This window comes from Molothrus aeneus, chromosome 3, assembly GCF_037042795.1.
Source record: "Molothrus aeneus isolate 106 chromosome 3, BPBGC_Maene_1.0, whole genome shotgun sequence".
Lineage (NCBI taxonomy): Eukaryota > Metazoa > Chordata > Aves > Passeriformes > Icteridae > Molothrus > Molothrus aeneus.
In genome coordinates this window covers 46,121,333-46,141,742 of record NC_089648.1, presented here as the reverse complement: position 1 = coordinate 46,141,742, position 20,410 = coordinate 46,121,333, and the positions used below count along the sequence as shown (strand labels likewise).

General features: G+C 39.0%; 1 protein-coding gene across 1 annotated transcript in view; it reads left to right on the top strand.

Annotated features, from left to right (window-relative positions):
• UST (uronyl 2-sulfotransferase) overlaps positions 1–20,410 on the top strand; it is a 155,696-nt gene that overhangs the window by 61,225 nt on the left and 74,061 nt on the right. The window contains exons 3-4 of the mRNA XM_066546818.1: positions 11,557–11,712; positions 18,912–18,991. Of these exons, the coding sequence (XP_066402915.1) occupies positions 11,557–11,712; positions 18,912–18,991 (236 nt within the window). The remainder of the gene's footprint in view (positions 1–11,556; positions 11,713–18,911; positions 18,992–20,410) is intronic.

Sequence of the window (20,410 nt, the reverse complement as noted above, 5' to 3'; positions counted from 1 at the left end):
TTCTTTCAGTTCTTAGCTAATAATTACATGCTAATTGTTTTTGTTTTTCTTATGGAGCAAGACTACCATAGCACAATAGAATATACCATGGCATAATAGAATCTTTTGGAAAAGTCCTCTAAGGTCATTGAGTCCAATTGTTAACTTAGCCAACACTGTGTTCACCACTATGGGAAAAGATAGCAGAATCCTTGCGTGGACTTTGGGGTGTCATACTGTACCCAGTCCTAGACACTCTCCATTGTCAACTAGATTATTTATTCTTTTTTATTTGACTTTAAATCTTACTAAAATATTATTTCAGCATTGTCCCCTTTACACTTGATTTTTTATGTTCATCAGGTTTATGCCAGTTTTATTTTTTCCTAGTGTTTTGATAGCAGCATTAAGACATTAAGATAACGGCTTAGAGCTGTGTATTTTTTTATTTTTTAAATTTTTATTATTTACTTTTTAGTGGATACTTTATGCTTTATTTGAACCTAGTGTTTTAGTTCTAGCTATCCCTTATGAGAACATGGTCTTAACCCTTCAGCTCTCTACAGTCTTGAGTGATTGATTTATTAGGGATGAAGTGCTTGATTTAAAGTCAGCCAAACAAAGAACCAATTAAAAAAATAAACAACAAACCAACAAACTCCACAACACTTAGAACCAAGCAAGATTTGTTTTCTTTTAGGTATATGCTTACTAGGGGTTTTAAGAGCATGAATAGTAGTGTTGTTTTTGATAGAGTTGAAACTGTCTGTTTAGCTTTAATTGAAAAATGGGCAGATAATCTTTAAAGTAATCCTTCCAGGGCAAGCTGGGAAAGATTTCAGTGATTTAAAAAATATTCTATCCTGCTTATAAAATGAAGAGTTGAGATTATTGTGCAGTGTACAAATTTTCAGCTAGCAGGAATCATCAGAATTTAGCAACACTAAAATAGAGTAAGTAATTTCCTACGGTTACCAGAGTTAGTACCTGGCTGATAAAATACGAAGAGAGAATTCACCAAGTGCCTTAACCACAAAGATCCTTTTTATAGTTTGAAGCAGTTTTACAGTCAAACTGAGCTTTTAGGTCTAGTACAGTCAATAAAGTACTATGGTTTAAAAAACCCATAAAGCATTTCTCCACTTCCCTCTGTTTACCAGAAGCAGTGTGTTGTGGTTTAACCCAGCCAGCAACCAAGCCCCACACGGCCACTCACTCTCCCACCAGCAGGACTGGGGAGAAAATGGGAAGGATAAAAGGTAAAACATTAATGAGCTGAGATAATGACAGTTTAATAGGGAAATCAAAAGCCACGCACACAAGCAAAGCAAAGCAAGGGATTAATTCACTGCTTCCCATGGGCAGGCAGGTGTTCAGCCACCTCCAGGAGAGCGGGGCCCCATCACACCTAACAGTGACTTTAGGAAGACAAACCCTGTCACTCCAAACATCCCCCCTTCCTCCTTCTCCCCGCTTTATATACTGAACATGATGTCATATGGTCTGGAGCATCCCTTTGGATATCCCATTTGGGGTCAGCTATCCAGCTGTATCCCCTTCCAATTCCCAGGCACCCTCAATCTACTTGCCAAAAGAAAAGCACAAAAGACCTTGGCTCTATGTAAGGCCTGGTCAGCAATAACAAAAAGTTTCTATATTATAGCAGAATATCTCTATATTTATGCTGTGTTCAGCACAAATCCAAAACAGCCCCATAATAGCCACTGTAAAGAAAATTAACTCTACCCTAGCTAAAACTAGTGTACAGTATAAAATATTTGTAGAATAATTGGTTTATGTTCTTTTTAAACTGTGTTTTCATTCCTTGTAAATGACAGTATCTCAAGAGAAGAAAAATCTGGTTTTTACAGAGTATTTCCCCATTGCCTGTTATTCATAATTCTTTGCAGTCCTGCTGAAGCAGGTGGTGAATGATACAGCACTGTAATAGTATGGAGATATATCCAAAGGCTGGAATTGAATCTCTACTATTAAGTGTGAATTGGATCATAAAAATATATGAATTATACTGGAGCACTAATTTGTTTTTGTTCATTTTAATTTATGGCTCAACAATCTTAAGGATAAAACAATCACTTGATTGTGTGATTTATCAAAATAGATATGATTACTTACTTTTTAATGCAACTTCAGTATATAGCATATCAGAAAGTTGTTGATATGGGGAGGCTGACTGATCATAAATGGAAGTATGGAGAGACTTGGGACATTAAAGCCAGATTGCCTGTCACAAGAAGATAAATCTGTGAGGGTTTCTGTGCATGCTGATGTCTTGCAAAAATTTAAACAGTAGCGAGCTGGATTTTTACTAAGCCTGACATTTGCAGCCCTTAAATTTTGAAAGACTTAGACAGCAGGTATGCAGGTTTTGTGACTACTGCAGTAGTCTGTAGTTTTTATCTAATTTCAAAGATGCTTGGAAAATATTTTGCCTTTTGGTTGGTACTTTAATTGTCATGCTGTGTGTGTGCTTAAAGGTGAATCTTGCTTATCTCTGGCATTAACCCAGCAGCCTACCCAGTATTACCCAAAATAAAAAAAAAAAATCTAATATCACCAAATTTTCAACCTGTAGGTTTTGTTCTATGTCACACACTGTAGCTAAAGAAGTACACAAGGCATAATCATAATTTCTGAAGCTACTAAAGCTCTGTGCTTTCACTGAAACTTAGGACATAATCTATTCTGAGATGGTCTTTGTTCACCTGCAAATAATCTGTGCAGATTATTACACAGCACGTGAATATCTCTTAGAGATTACAGCTGTCTAGTACATTCCTCTCTTCTTTTCCTTTTCATGATTGGAAGGTATTCATAAACTAGCATAGTATATGTTATAGGTCATGGCAACTCAATCATAACTGCCTTCGTTATCTTTTTATTAAGAAGTGGTGGATTATAATACTTAAGTCCAATTGCAGCTGGGTCTGGATGACCTAAACCTTCAGTGGAAAAACAAAAATCTGCCATTCTGCATAGGGATAACATGATAGAGTATCTTTTGAGTGACAAATGGATTTCGTTAATCTTGCTGAGCTTGAGACTGTTGAGTATCACTCAGGTTTCTACCACACGTCTTATATTTGTTAATGGTATTCTTAAATCATGAACTGAAGGAATTTTTGTAGCTCTGATGTAGCTCTGTAGCTTTTTTTTCTGAAGGAAAAAAAACCTGAAACTTGGGATGCTGGGGACTCCTACAAAACTGAGAAAACAACCACCAAATAAGAATTTTAGTATGATTTTGAAAGCCTCGTGATTTTGAAGATGACCTGGTAGGTCCTGCCAGTCTTCTACTTGGGCTTTAAGAAAGGCTAAAGTTTAGTTCAGGAAACTGTAAAGAGGAGTGAAGTACTCTGGTAAGGGCCATAAGCTTTAATCAGATATGAGATTGTGAACGTGCCTACATGTGGTCAAAAGCAGAGTCAAAGCGTCAGGCAAAGAGGACAGGGCTTCATGGCTGTGCTGAAGAAGTCAGTGTGGGAGTGGCAGTATTATGGTGATTAAGGTGAAGGAGTTTGGGCAAGGTAGTTCTTAGGACAGCACCTACAGCATCCTGATGTCCTGGGGAGTGTGGAGGCCTTTGTGGCTGGCACTACTGGGGATTTTCAGTAGATGCAAGGGGAGCCTCCATCTGTTAAAATGGAAAGGAGTCATGCCCTGGTCAGCAGGAATGAGGTTTGGTTTTCCTCTGATCAAGTCACATTAATAATTTCAAAGTACAGAAGAGTGAAATGGAAGCACTTGATGCTGGGCCTCCTCTGTTACCCACTCTGTTGTGTCATCTTCAGTACCACAAGATCCATTTGTGATTCAGGACATGGTTTATGAGGGAAAGTATTTTGAGCATTTAAGTAATTTTATTCATTTCTGCTGAGCTCTGGTTCTGCTGGAAGAGTTGGATAGCAGCATGTTGTCCTTCCTGTAGGTGCTTCTTGGTGTTACTTCCAAGTAATGAGACTGTGCCATGAACTAGATTTTAATCTGTTACCTGCAGGAGCTGTGAAGAAACTCCCTTTGAGTTCTTGCAAGTATGCAGAGCAAGCGCACCTTAGATAGAGCTCATTGGTGATGAGCATGTGGGTTACAGTCCAGCAGAACTGGCCTGTTTTACAAAATTAAAATCTAATTATGGCTATAAACAACCTTTCTTTCATACTGTGATTGGCTTATGAAGTGTCTGTGCAAAGTACAGTGGAAAAGACAAGCACACTAGAGACTATAAAACAGAGTGTGGAGTTACTGAAAGGGAGCCTGAAGTAAAGGGCAAACTGAAACTCAGCATGACAGATCCTTGGCAATGGTGATTGCACTAGCTGCAGCCCAATCAATAGTCAACCACAATAGCTACCAAAGAGTTAAACCTGAATGTGAAGAAAGACAAGTGCATGCAGAGGAATAAATTATTCAGTCTGACACTCACCACATTCAAATCCAGTATTATTGGCTCCCAGGGTGAATTTGTGAATATTGCATTGGAAGGATAGAAGCAACCATAAGGTAGTGAGGTTACTTAAGGGAATGCCAGTGCTGTGAAGTATTATAAAAAGTTTTAAAACCAGGCTTAGTTACTTAATATCTCTCATTTTGCAAGTGTCCAATATAAACATGTGGGTTGGATGTGATAGGATTTACTACTTAAACAGAGAATAACTGTGCCAGTGTGTTCTGAGCACATCACAGAATGTACAAAACCCTGGGCTCCGAAGGAAAAACGGCAATTTTAAACTTTACAGTTCCAAGATACATATAACGTGATGCTGCTCTGGAGTTAAAATCGGTCTTGCTCAAATTCTGCAGCTTAAGGGGTTTTTGATATTGCATGTTAAACCTTCCAGTGGAAAATGGGGTAATTAAAGTGACACTAAAATTCTTAACCTGCCTGACCTCGTGCTAATTCTCTCAACAAATACCAGTATCATGTTCTTAGATAATTCGTCTGCTTTATCTTCTTATGAGGTAGGTACCTACCAGAAAGATAACTTCCACAACGCGATTAGCTTAAAAAGAGATAAATATACTGCTTTTCATAAGAAAGCTAATGAGGGTCTTCCAGTTCTTTTTCTGTTGTAATCTGGATTCACTCATGTAGGGTAAAGAAGAAAAAGAGCAATAGCTTTGTTCTGCATCCCTCTGCATCTATAGTAGTGACAATGCCATATTCTTTGATTCTTCTAAACTCTGTCCTGAGATGTATTAAAAAGAGATGTCTCCAAGTCATGAACACTCTAACTGTTCAGTTCTCCTTGGCACCAGGGAGACAAGATACAGCACTATATCTGATTTTGGCCCCAAAAGAGGTGAACAAGTTGTGAACTGCAGAGGAAACCAAGAAGAATGAAGAAGAGGTTGAAAAACATGCTATGTTAATAAGGGCCAAAAGGAAAAAAATTAATTAGTCTAGAGGTGGTAGTTGTGCCCCATCCCAAAGCAATTATCCATTTAGTAGGGTGATGCCCTGTCACCTGCTTCATCCCTGGAAGGAGCTGGAACTGAGTTGCCATCACTTAAGTGCAAGTGAGTGTTCCTGAGTGATGAAAGCCAGGAGTGCCACTCACACCTCCAGATGCTGCCTAATATCAGTGAGTACCTGAAAGTGCTGAGTGAACAGACCATGGGCTCTACCAACCTGTTTGACTTCATATACATGTGCTGAGTTTGAATGTTGCTATAACTTCACATGCCTGAAATAAACCTGGTTCTGCACTCCCTTTGGTGTGGGGAGTCTCGTGCAGCAGATTGGAGGTGCAGGGGTTTTGTTCTGCTGCAACCTGTTGTTGTAGACGAGTAAATCAGGTGTAAGGTATAAGATGAGCGAACCCAAACGTGTTGACAAGATGCATCCGAAACTTTGAACATTAGAAACTGGATCTTTGTCCTTTTCTTTGTAACTTTCCCAGACTGTTATTGATGTTATTGTTGTTTCTATAGCTACATTATATTGTAATAGGACCTGATGGGAGACTTAATGGGAATACTTGTCTATGCTCTGAACTCAGGTCTTTTCAGATTTGTAAGTGTGCAGTGCTTCTTCACAGGAAAATTACTGCAACTTTTGATTTTGGCTACACAGATCTGTCTTGTGGGACACATCAGGGACCAGAGGCTTTGGCAAACACTTCATAGTAATGCTTTTCTTTAGTCTTAATAAATTCTAGGACTGTCTACAACCAAGTTTCCTTTTGCTGCTGTTGCTCCATGCTTATGTTTTCAATTTAGCTTGGTACTTAGAGATGTTGAACCATTAGAGAACACATTTTAACTTAGTCTTCCAAATATGTCATCTGTCTAACAGATGAAATGCATTGTTTGTGGCGATGAGGGAGGAAGTCACCCTTTTTCAATTAAATTAGTTTCTTAATGAGAATGCAACAGAAGAATATTCTGTTTCTTCTTCTGCCTTACTTTCAATGCTCCGCTACAGCTAAACAGCATTTAAACTTTGAAAACAAACAAATTTCATTTTTACCTTTTCTTGTGGTTTCTGGTGTATTTTCAGTGACCCATAGAGATGATTATGCTGTCTGGTCTGCTTTAGAGTTGATTAATTCAAAAAGCTTGTCTCTGTCTAGCATGACTACACTCTACAGGTATAGATTTTAACTGTGTGGTTTAGATGGGGAAGAAGGACTCCAACTAGTAATATATTTTATTTACTCCCTGGTTCACTTCTTCAGTCGTGCTTTCTGCTGACATAACTTTGTTAGCAACTTTTCATTGTGATTGCTTTAAAAGTGAGCAAATTGATACTTGTTTGAAATGAGATTTTTGATCAGCAGTTCCTGAACTTAATTTTGGAAGGCTTTCTCTTAGTGGCCTTGAAATTTGTCTTCAAAGACCATGGCAGGCTTGTGACAAACTTCAGTTAAAAAGGGCATCCAGTGTATCTAAGAAGATCTCAAAGCTGATGACTGAATTATCTGATCTGTCTTCATGAAATCCACAATGTGAGAACAGATATTCTCTGGAAATCATAGAAGATTAATTAAAAACTAAATTCATGGTGGGTAAAAAAATTCTGGAACAAGTTGTGTAAGAAATTCTTCAGGCAGCATGGAAGGATGTGCCTTCTAACATGCCATGTATAATTTTTGAGAACACCGGAGAAAGAAGAGAGGCACTGGAGAGAAATGGGCTTCTGACAGCTGTCAGGTTTGTAGTTACTTTATAAGTATCATCCTCCTCTCATGAGTCAAATGGGCCATTCCTTTGACCAATTAAGCCATTTTTTAAATTCTTATAATTCTGTCTCAGTTGGACAGGAAATGAAAATTAAGAGGTTGGACTGGGAGGGTGTAATGCTGTATAAAGATATGCCAGCAAATGTTGCATTGTTTCCACAATCTTATCAGTACTTTTTGTGTTGATTGGCCTTACTCACCTGATAAACATGGAGCGGAGCACTGCCTGACCACAGGTTAGTGTCTGCTCAGAAAGGAGAAGCCAGTTCTGGCATCTGCTTCTGGCCCCACTTGTGTGTAAGGACACGGGTCACTTACTTGCAGGAGGTGTGAATAAAGTATCCACTGTACTCCTGAAATGAGTCAGAGACTGACACCTGGGCAACTTGTACCTGGATTGGGAGATTTTTGGCAAATGGGCAAAATTGTAATGGATTTATCTCAGTAAAAGTGAAATAATTTAGGCCTGTGAGTGAATCCCTACATCACTGATGCTACAAGTAATTATCCAGCCTAATTTTTTTTTTTTTAATGGTGCAAAGATTTATCTGCAGACAAAGCCCCCACTGAAGATGAAAGCCTCTTTTTTTTTTGTCAGGTTATCTGTTGAATGACTCCCTTTCTGAGACTGGCAGACCTCTCTGCAGAGGTACTTGACAGTCATTTTCTGTACTGCAAGTTCATTTGGGTCTAAACTTGCTTTTTCTTCTTGATTTCATTTCACAGTGGTTATTCTTTAACTGTGAAACAAAACAAAAAAAAACCTGTTTGAACTGACAAGTAAATTGTCATGTAACTTTCCAAACTCTTGGAGAGAGCTGTTGTAATTATACCGTGGGTTTTACTTTTTTATGGCTGTAAGTGCTAATTTGTGTAACTCTAAAGTGAATTATATGTTTGAATTGTTTATATTACCTCTGGGCTTTGATGCAGTGCTCAATAAAGTCACTCTGCAATTATTTTGCAGTTGTGTATATTGTTACATGAATATCAAGTTGATAGAGCATCACCTCAGCAGTTAGTTAGTCTACGTGATACCTACTCTTAGGTAGTAAGTAGTAATGAAATGTAATCCAATCGGCATTTTATAAATGTCCAACTGCTGTTGGACATTTTCCCTTTGTTTCTGCTTATACAATAGGAGCCTTCTTTCTAAGTGCCTTCTCTGCCACCATCTCTTGTATTGTCTGAGTGCCTTGTGAGTATCATGAGGGGGAAAAGAAAGTTCCCCTCTGGAGAAGTTTTCTATTTCTTGCATTTTTAGTTTTGCCTGATAGAAACTCCTGCTTTTGGAAGTGATATTTCTTCTCCTCAAATAACTTCAACATTTTCTAAATATAGAAAGCAGATTTGCAGCATCCTGAGGGAACTGGTCACATTAAACAAATGCTTGTACACCAGAAGCCTGTGTACTGCATGGCTTTGTGCACTGGACACAGCCTGTGGGGCACCTGGGCGTGCTAAGTGCAATGGTGACGTAAACAGAGGAAACGTGAGCAGGGTTGCAGGAGAGCGTCCCAAAAGCCAACCACACTCAGCAGTGCTGCAAGGGAAGTTCTGGTTACCACTTGTGATTGTTCTTCTCAAGTGAGCTTTGAGCTGCAGTGCTTATTTTGAATCTTGTCTGATTAGACCTAAGTGCATTCACTGTGTGCTGAAACAAGGCATTGATACATTGGTCTCCTTTAAGCTAAATAAGTGTCTGAAAATAATAGCCCTTTATTTCAGGTTCCTTCATCTGCAGTGGGTATTTGCTGTCATGTCTTTTTGGGGGTTACCAAGGTTTGTGCAGAACAGAATTGTGCTACCTAGGAAGGTGAGTTTCAGAAACAAATGTGAGAACTTGCTGACTACTGTCATTTTTCCAAGCTGACAAAGTTGTTTGCACTTAGAATAGAGAATTTACAAAGGCCTCCTTTAATTTTATCTAGTTTTTTAAAGATTTATTTTTATAAGATTCACCAAAAGTTACTGGATAGCCCAGTCAAGGATTTAATTAGAACTTGAGTGTAATCTGTATGCAGTAAAATTGTACTTGACTGAAGTACCAATTAAGAAAAAAATTTGCTCACTATCTTGCCTAGTCCAAACTGCTAGGAAAATCAAAGCAGTTAATAATTATGAAGCATTTAAAAATATTTCCATAACTCTACGAACTCTCATCATTCATCTAATTTCTGGGATGCTAGGCAAACATATAGTGTATGTGCTCTTGCTCCTTCACTGACACTTGCCAGCATCTACTTATCATGTCTCTTGAAGGCTTTCACTTACTTACACAGTAGATTATTCCAAAAGTATATGTCTAAGCAGAGGAGTAATTCCCAACCTACAAGTTGCAGTGATGTGTGGATGGTGCTGCAGGACTGGGACAAGTAGTGATGCAAGTGTTTGTTATGCAAAGAAGTGAACAAAAAAAGGGACAATCCAGAATAAGGCTCATGTTCTCTTTCATTATGGTGTGATAATCAGCATAATAAAGTGTGTTCAATTGTTAACCTTTCAGACACCATTAAGAGTAGTTTTGGGAAAGGTTAGCTACAGCTGTAGTGCAGGGATGTTAAATTCGTCACCCTTGGAGTTCTCTAATAATTGAAGCTGAGATTTTGCATTTCATAGGAAGCAAGGCTTCTGAAGGAAAGATTGATAAAGAAATATGGGGACTATGTTTCTCATAGAAAACCCTATAAAAATGTTACAAAATAGTAAGACATACTGCACTGTCTGGGGTTTATATGGGCCTTGAGAGGCCCTTCTTTGCTTGCTAAATCAGCAGATGTGACATCCTGCAACTTGGAAAGCGTAACTGAGGCCACGATCACCCAATACTTACTCCTTCCCGAGGTAATTTGGGGAAAAATCGCCTCCACATTTATGTGCCAGTGCAGGATATCCTAAACATTGCAACCAGTAACAGCAGTAATGTTCATTTGGTCATGAAATGCTCACTGAGAGCAAAGTGCCAGTAGGTTCCCACTAAATATAAGGGAATACAGATTTTCTCCTTTTTTTTCTTTCTGTTTGGCAGTTCTCTTTGAAAGTAGTCTGAAGGGTTGCCTGACGAATCATTTTGCCTCCCTGATGAAGATCTATTAGCAGTTCAAAGGCAGTGAAGAAGTACTCTGCACTGAAAAGTGCCATATGCCTCGTCTGACTGCTTTTATGTTATAATTCCTTCTTCTGGAAGAACATGATTGCATCAGCAGCAGGAGTAGCTATATGCTGAGACACACCATCACTGTGGCCATTCCTTGTGCTGAACACAGGTTGCCTGGAACCCAGGTGCAGGCCCTGTGTCAGGATATGTTTTGTGCCATTGTCTTAATAGAAAAATGATCTTTCCTTAAGTGCTGTATATGCACCACTGTGGGTGAAACTGAGACCTCCTGACTCTGTTAGCCAACTTAAAGGCTTGGAAACAGTTTCCTCTGGGCCTATATTATCACATGCTGCTATATGTGCTATACAGCAAATTCTTGTCTAGTGCAATAGTGTGACTCCAGAATGCTTTTTGCTGAAATAGCCCATAGACATCATCCAGGAACAAAATGAGGCTGCGTCTGACAGACTGTAAGACACTGAGTTACTTTTTGCTTGTTCTGGTTTCCTGGGGAGGAGAGCAGGGTGCAAGACTTAGTGTGGGTTGGACACCATTCCCAGGGGCCAGGCTGGGTGTTGCTGTTCTATTTTGATTTTTAATTAACACTACCTGTACGGAGGTGACCAGACTGTGCCAGCTGGCCTCAAGCCCCCTGTGGCCCTGTGTTGATTATTCTGCACGTAGATCCTTGACCAGTGGCATGATTTGTTCTGAGTCTGTTTGAAAGATTCATGTTTATATTTGAAATTAAAAGGATTGATTAATTTTAGCTCTGTGCAACTGGTTGTTATTTGGTTTCTTTTGTTTCTTTGTAAGCTGAAGTTTTGCAATCCAAGCATTCATTCCTCCTGCATTATGTCAGCTTGACTTCAAGTTCCCAAACTGTAGTGCAAATTCACTCCTTTAAATTCTTTTTATGGGAGATAGTCAACTAAAGATGAGTATTTGCATTGAGATTACAAGCAGTAAGATCAAGATCATTACCAACATAATAATAATAATAATAATAGCCTACATAGTGTTTCTGGAGTAGTTGCCAATCTGTTGCATTTAACTGCATCTCAAGGGGGAAATCTCACCTTGCCACTTCCCTGAGCCATTCTGTTTCTCTTCTGAAGAGCTTCTACCTTGCTAGGGGAAGTGAATGCTTCTGGCCTGGGGCCTAGAAATTCTCCTCTATGCGTCTGTTGGCTTAAGGTAAAAACATGTGATTGAGAGGTACACAGAAACAAAGTATCAATGTACTGACTCAATTTTTTTTCAATCTTTGTTTAGGTACTTCCTTTCCCCAGTCAGGTGGTCTACAACAGAGTTGGAAAGTGTGGAAGTCGAACTGTGGTTTTGCTTTTAAGAATTTTATCGGAGAAACATGGATTCAACCTGGTTACATCTGACATACATAACAAAACAAGACTGACCAAAAATGAGCAGGTAAGTTACTCCTGCTTGTCTTAGATCCTGTTTTCTTATTATGTGTATGAAACTGAGAAACAAAGGCATATGTTAGCAGATAATCCTGTTGAAAAGATGCATTGCTACTTTGTCCTGAGTAATCATGCGGAATTCATCGTTCTCTAAGTGACTTCACTTAATAAGAGAAATGGGTGGCAGAGCCAAGAACAACATGATGTGGCAGCTAACCAGAAAAACTAACTTCCAGTGAGACAGCTCTTGAATTTAGTCAGCATAGCAGTTAGACTAGCAAGGCAAGAAAGATTAGTACAGTGAAGTTCAGTGCAAGCGTATCTGGGACATGTATTAATGTATCTGCCGCCATTTATCCTATAACCAGGACACCTTACTCAGACCTAGCTTGGGTCTTAAACAGAGCAGGAGTAAATTATAGCCAAAAAGGTCCTTTTTGATGACTTCCTTAATTCACTTCTAGTAATCAGTTGCTTCAAAAAGTTGTTTCCCAGGGCCATGCTAACCCATGTTTCTATATTATGACATGTTCTTGATCCTATCTCAGCTTTTTGCTTATCTGTCTTTTTCATGTTTTTGCACAACCCTCACTGAGGGAAGTGGAAATACTGCATGAAACATCTTTACGCAGACACCCTTTTTCATATTCTCTTAAAGTTGTAGAAGGATTACTTTTGCAGCTTTGTTTCTGTGACAGATCTGCTATTTAAATTTTCTTCAGGGTACCCACTCTAAGTATCACTTCTGTGAGCAGATTGATACAAGTAGTGCAGGAAAATCTCAGACTCAAAGTGCACGTCTGTAGTTGGATGCTGCACACGTTGCCCACTGCTGCTATTTTGAGCTGCTGATCAGGTAAAGGCTGCAATTGCTGCCTGTGTCACTTCTGGAAATAGCAGCCTGCAAACCACAAAAGGATGTGTGCAATGATCAAAATATGGATGTGGGCCTGCCAGTGACATTGTGCTGTGATTGGGGGTCATTTACTTGCAGCCTGTTCATGAGCACAAGTTTGTTATTTTAGATGCAGCAGTTCATTCCAAATGAAAATTTAGGAGCTGATATTGCTCCTTCAGGTCCCATCTTCCTCCCTTTCAAGATGTCCACAGGGTCCCACCACAGCTGACTGACCTAACACTCCATAAGTCAAGTTCAGCCAGAGGTGGGGTCCACGGGCAGGGCTGCCATGCCAGCCCAAATACAGCTGCTATGCATGGTTGGATGTGGCAGGCCAGGGACAGGCTGTGGAAGGGGACAGTGTCCCCTCACTGCCCCTGCTTGTGGCCAAGGAAATGCCTGCTCTGCATCTGCTGCAGCATCCCTGTGTGAATCCTACGGCGGCACTGTGCAGCCTGGGAAGGTGGCGATATGGTCCCATCAGAAAGGAGTGTAACTATCCCGTGCTACAGAGCTTGTCTGCTTAGTTTTTCTGCTGGGATAGGGGATTTCTGTGGGTAGGACTGCTCGGGTTTTGTTTGTATCTTTAATCAATTTTCATTGCTGCTGATTGAGGGACATACCATAAAGCCCAAAAATCTTTCAGGGGTTGGTAATTGCCAGCTTTCACTGTGATCAGCTTCTTCCTTTCAGTTCTGTTCTGTCTTTCTCTGGTAGGTGGATTTTCCATTGTTAAAACATGATACAAGATCACTTCTTCACAGTTTTCCATGCTTTAGTCCAGCATGTGGAGATTCCAGAGAGACCCAGACTTACTTTTGATGCAACCAACACACTGACAAATAATTATCTGCCTTACCTTTTGCCCTCCCCAAGTGGTTAATTTACTAAACGGCAAATCTGCTGGAAGTATTGCTACAGAGCTACTCTATAGACTTCCCTGCCATAATTTGAGTCTCTTTATTTTTATTTATGGTTTATTTCCATAGTTACAATAGGCTCATAATTTATTTAGTATTTTAGCTGAAAAGTGCCTTTGATCACCAGAGAACATGCTTGGAGACAGTAACTATTCTGTTGTTTAGGGCATTTTTAGTTGTCTTCTCAATTTTTAAGAGCAGAATATGAAAAAATAAATGATGTTTTCCACCTTTAATGTGGTGTAACAGGAGGAAGTTAAGGCAATGAATGATCTCAGGCTCCAGGCATTGGAACGAGAAAAAAGAGAGCTGGGCTTGGCTGTAGGCTTCCAGCATGAGCATGGGCTTCTCACTTGAGATGATATGTGTCTCTTCCTTCTGTCATTTCTGGGTCCTGTGTTTGGTTAAAGCCCTGATCCAGCCAAGACTTTTCTGTAAATATTTAGCTTATGCAGTCTGCTGTTGTTAAATAAAGTTAAGTATGTAGGTGTTTTTAATGACTGTGGGGATTGCACATAATTGGAATCCATATTCTTATTGCCTTTTCCAGTCTGCTTCCTACTAAGAAATTTTCCCAAATTATGTGTGTCTGCCAGCAATTAGAAGTGCAGCCTTTGAACATCTGTGGGCATAAGGAAGCGAGTTCTGGAAACAGACGTATTAATATATGGCTTGCCATTTGCTGTAGTATTTTCAAGTAAATTAAATACAGGAACTAATACATAATATTAACCTAATTGATGTGGCTTTAAAATGCCACTCAAACTGCTGCAAAATGAAGTCTTCCCCTGCCCTGACTTTGTCCTCCACTACCATTTTATTGCATTCAGGGAAGTAAGAATGAGTATGCTTATAGGTATAGAAATGCCAGTCACATACAAGAGTAATTGGTAGTTTATCCTCAAATTGTTTCCTTCCACCACCCATCATTACAGCTGTGCAGCCAACTTTATGTGTAATTCCAGTTCAATGCACTAAAAATCCATCACTAATTTTTCTAAAATGCTTTTAAAGACAGAAAATTGGTCATACCAGCTTGGGGAGGTGAAGAAATTCTTGAAACCATTCCAAGCTTTTGAGAGCTAAAAATGAAGATCTAGTCTCATTCCTGGGAGTTGTGAGTTGTTTATGGAAATGAGTACTGAGATGAAAGTGATATACCAAAATTCTTGTAGGTACTTGTGCCTCCTGAGCCCTACATGCTTTCAGTAGAGACTGAAAGGAGTGGAACAAAGTAAAGAGCTCACAGGGAAGATAAATACAGAGGGGTTGTTTTGTCCTTTTTGTGTCAATATTAGTGGAGACTATAGTGTGATACAGCAGACCACATTGCAAAATCCCAGTTGCCTCACCATCTTTATACATTTTGACCTCAAATTCTCACACTGAAATACAGCATCTTAAATAAAAATAGTAACATTTTGGCTGTTGTTTGGGTGGGATTGTTACCTGGTTATTTCCTTTTGTTCCCAGTAGAATTTACTTACTGCAAACCTCAAACAAAGCGGGGCTGCTCTGAGTGGTTAGCACAGGGACTGGACTAGCCATCTCCAGAAGAGAGAAAGGTGACCTGTCTCGAAGGCCAGAGTTGAGTTTTTGTGCAGGAACAATGCTGGGACTAGAGAAAATCCATCCCCATCCAGCCCTCCTGGAGTCACTTCATGGTGCCATCTGCTGGAGCGTTATTTGCAATGCAGCACCAGCCCATTGCAAGTTAATTTCAAGAGCTAATTAGTGTATTTTCCAGCGATGTTTCACTGAAGCTGCCTAATTCCTACAGGAGAGCTCTGGGCAGCAGTTGAGAGAGAGAAATAGCTCTTTGTGGGCCCAAATCCTAGCAGGTACATGCTCCTTTTGTACTTTTCCAAATGTTTCTATAGCTTCTCCCTCCAACCATGGCTGTGTTCTGACTCATCTCTTCCCTAGCAGAGTTTGCCAGGGTTGTTTATCTTCTGCTGCTTTTATTTCTTTTCAAACTTAGGATGATATGATCATCTGTACTTGCATGTCATTCTCCTTCATCACTCATTTCATCCAAAAGCACTTGTTTTCTTCAGCCCTCATCCTCTGCTCACTCTTGTTCTCTGTGGGTTGGATCCTCTACATTTTATTTTCTTTTGTTCTTGTTTCATCTTATAGAAACAAACATACAAATGAGAAAAAGTACAACAACCAAAACAAACCAACCAAACTTATTCTTCTGAGAGACAATGGAGATTTTTCTTTTGGTTTTGTTTTGTTTTTTTCTTTGCCATAATCTTAGAAAGAGGAAGGGCTCACTATGTTTTTCTGAGCAATGCATTTGGGTTGTTAGCCTGAAAGCAGTTCAGGACAGCATGATGAGAGAGGGAGAGGCCCATGGGAAATATGGCCACAATTTGCATGTGGCCATGACCCATTACAGTTATTTATTTTTCCCTCCTGACATCTGTATGTCATTTCAGTTGAGTCTTACTTACCCCTTTGGCAGGGTTTTTAGAAGAATGGATTTTGCTCGTTTATTCTTATGCACATTGTAGCTTTATCCACATCTGCTTACAAGTCCAGTTGATCATTAAGTGTCTAAATATGAAGGTACTCTAAGTCAAAACAAAATTCTGTTTCTGCTTTAAAGCAAGCTGTTGTCTTAGCTCAAGAGACTGAGTTTGGTAGCAAGAGATCAAAAAGAAAAAGCCAGGAGCCAGATGCTGTCCTGCACTGTGTGCATCTTTCCAGCCTCCCTTTGCTCCTGAGGCTGAAGTGCCTGTGCTTGTCCAGCATCAGGTTCATGTGACACTGACATCAGGTGGAATGGAGTGAGAAACGTGGCATTGCTGTGATGTGAATCTGCTTCCTGATAGCAAATGGGTGCCAGCCCTGGGGCCAGCTGGGAGCCAAGGGAAGCTCGTGTGGTGGTGCTTTGCGACACTCACATATACTCCCAGCTAAGTTTATTTGGCAGTGTTCTACTAGAGCTGCCTGTGTTTTTAGATTTAGTGAGATTACTTTGTATGGGTACAGTACCTTTATATCTCCATATTTATACTCTAGTAAGGTTTTTTTAATTTATGCCAAGAAGGAATTGCAGTGATGACCATGGGGGCACAAACAGAGTTTTTATACCAGATCAGTAACTTCCTTCTGCTGTCTTCATTCCTTACTTCATGCAGATAGAGCAACACAAGTAAAATGCAAAATATAACATCTGGCTTTACACAGTTCTGAGAATTTCACTTCTCTTGTAACTTGTCTCAGTAAAAAAAAAAAACAAAACCAGAAAAAGAATCTGTAGCAGGTTGACTATCACAGAATCCAATTGAGACATCTGATACACAGGCTACAGGGTCTTCTATTGCTTGATTCTGCAAGGTGAATGAAGAATATAATTTTTTGTCAGAGTGAGTTACCAGTTCTAAAGAAATGTCAACGTACTGGTTTGCTAGGAAAGCCTTTGTCTCTTCAGAACACGAAGAAACAATACTTAGTTCCTTTGTGCTAAGTATTGCAAAGCTTCCTGGGCTTTCTAATTCTGATCTGGACAAGCTTTGCCCTTCAGGTTTATGAATTTCTTGCCCAGTGCATTTATATTGTACTGAAGAAGCTGTGCAAAGACCAGTTTATGCTTAAATCAAGCAGTCCAGACTCCATATATCACTAGCTAAGGAAGGGATGCTATTCCCTTCCTGACTATTTCTTTAAATTCCTTGTGTTAATTTTATTTTTTTTAATTGCACATGTTCTCTCCATATTCCCTTGTTTCTCTTTTCCCTTTATAGTGACTTTCTTTTGGTGATCTCATCTTACATTCCATTTCTTTGGATTTTCAGTCTTTTTTAGGTGTAGCATACCTTGCTATACTTTCTCAAACCTAGTATGTTGTGGTGGATAAGGTCTGTACCTCAAATACCCTGATGTGCTCAAACCAGTTGGACCGGAAAAGGTCCATCCTGAGAAGCTGGACAAGCCGAACTGTTTGCTTCAGTGGTCATCATACATGTATGTGTATAGAATTGTTGAAGACAGAGGGAAAGAAGAGAAAGTCTCTAAGTGTGTGCACTTCTTTCTGGCAGTTAAATGGCTGTAGCTTATGTTGGCTGAAAGAAGGAGGCAGGGTATGTGCATTGGGAAAAAGTGGAGGATGCAAGATGGATAAGAAGCAGTAAGATGTGACACAAATTATAAAAAACATGGGAAAATATCAGTCCACTGAAACTGGACATTAGAAGGGGAAAAAATTTGGCAACTGCTGCCTCTTAAATGTGGTTTGGTATTTGCTATGGCATGGGCAGAATTTTTTACGATGCTCTTTTTGCTGCTAGTAGCTCCACATATGCTAGTTACTTTATTTTGACCACACAACAGGCTGGACTACATGTTCTTGCTTATTTTATCTATGTCAACTATAGCATTCCAGTTTTAAGAAATAAATTTTTTAATTACTGTCTCCTCACATAGAGACTTGCCTCTTTTTTTATCCAGTGTATGAATTGCTTTTTACTCCCCAGTTTGCAAAATCAATAAACCTGTCATTTCAAATGTATTTCTGTTCAGTGTCCATAACATAGCCTGCATTTGAACACAGAACAGAAAATTGGAAATGAAACCTTTAGGAAATTAATAAGAAGGAAGCAAAATTAACTGAAACCTCAACTTTCTGGCATGATGCTTCACTAGATACTTCCAGTTTCCTGTAAATTATAGCTAGAGTTCAGCTCACACAAAATATTATCATATCTGTGTTGTTGTTTGCATTATTCTATCTTAATGGTCTGAAAACTCAAATTAATTCATCTTTTTTTTTTTTGAAAAAAATCAACATTGTGAATGGGCCTGAACTAGAATTTAGCATGATCTTCCTAAAAGTGCCCATTCAGTTTGTACTCCTAATTTGTTGTAATAGTAAAAGAAATTGCAAGTCCTGATTTCTATATTTAAACAAGCAAATCAGTTGGTGTCTTGACTGTGTTGGCAGTGTTTATTGTTACACAAAAATGACCATTGGTTCAGTTCCTGCTTTCTGTTACAGACATTTTGCATTTTTGGCATTGGGGTGAATAGAGCTAGTGTCTTCAGAGGGTAGCTGCCATTTGGAAGGCTTTGCAGATTTAGACAGTTTAGATTTTTCCTTTATGCCTTTGTTTAGACTGATACCTGCTTCTGGAAGTATTTTGGAAATACATAAGCTCCATGGTAGCAGAATGGTGTCTGCAGCTCAGCCTTTCTTGCTTAGACATAAAATATTCATCATCCTATCTTGATGACAGTGTTTGGGAGGAATAGTGGGGAAGGAGGTCCTGAGTAATTCAGACTTGAAAATTATATCATCATCTGTTGTTTGAAAGTTTTATGTTTGTCTCAAGTTGTGCGTTGATATAACGTGGAATATTTGATTTTTTTAATTCTTTTTAGATGGAATTGATTAAAAACATAAGCACTGCTGAGCAGCCCTATTTATTCACTAGACATGTTCATTTCCTCAACTTCTCAAGGTAAGGCATTTTTTTGGTCAAAAATCTTTTTCATTGATTTCTATTAATTGTAATACATAGAACTTTTCCCCTCTTTTATTCATAAACAATACAATGCACTTTTTTTTTCCTTCCTTCTGGCACTAGAATTTACATTCCAAAGCTGTTGGTTTTTTTCCCCCCACACTCACTTTTCTGTAGCATAATTATGTACAGTATGTTTGTGAAAAGCCAGGATGCCATTATATGTTTTTGCCTCTTGAAATTATTGTGATTTATAATGCTTCCAGTCAACATGCAAGAGATGGTAACTTAGGATTTTAAACTGTGCACTCGTGTTTTAAAAGTGGCAGAACACTGCTGTTAACATTTCATCTGCGTATAGGCAGACACTAAAAGGAGATCTAAAACTGCACTGAGTTCATTAATTTTGTGCCTGGAATAACTCTTCACCAATAGAACCAATTTAATTTTGTTCTGACAAAATAGTCCCCATTCCACAGGCTATGGAAGTATTTTTAAACCATGCAAACAGATTACACTCTGTATCATGGGAGTGCTGTTTCTTCTGGCAGATATTTAAAAGTATGCTGCAAGACTCTAGAGACTTTTATAGCACGGAATGTGAAGAAGATTGAATTTGGATGAAACTTCTAAGGAATTTTTGGAAGGCCTTGAGTGAGTGATGCCAGTTAGCATTTAGCCAGGATGCAGAGGTTAAAGCTGACTGCAGATGCTTATTGCCCAGGCTGTAAATTTAATCTGGAAATGATATTCAGGAATCATGCTATCTGTGCCACCAGATTGGATTCCTTGAATTTAGATTTCTTAAAATTCAGTAGAATTATGATCATACTGCAGATCTTTGCCAAAGCTTGTCTAATTACACAGCATGGTACATTTTGTTTGCATGGTAATGTGAGTGCATGGCTTCAAGCTTCTGTAGGCAGTGTAGTAAGAAATTATAAAATTCGGGGCAGGGTGTGTTTTTGTTTTCTTGGAAAATAAAATATTTTGAGCAATTGGAAATTCACTTGCTATAGAACTTAACTGTGGGTGTGATTTTTTAATGTGGAAACAGGAGGAGTTAAAAATTTCATTTTCTGTGTTCTCTCTTCTGATTCCTTGAGAGTTCCATTTCTAATGTATTACCTTTAAAAAAATAAAAACCATTAGGACTTCACACTTTTGGTAAATGATCTCTTTCCTCTTCTGAACTGCAAGATCAAAAGAGTAGCCACATGTGAGGGTCAAAGGGATGTTTCCTGATTAGACTGATTTTACGGAGATGGTATTCAACATTAGGAATGAGAGAAAAAGACCAACAGTCTTAACCTCTTGCTCCTCCCTAGGGATCCCATTTTCTGTACCTATGGTACATCCTTGCCACTAAGGTATCATGCTTCTTCTGTAGTGGATACATGATGTATCTAAAATGTA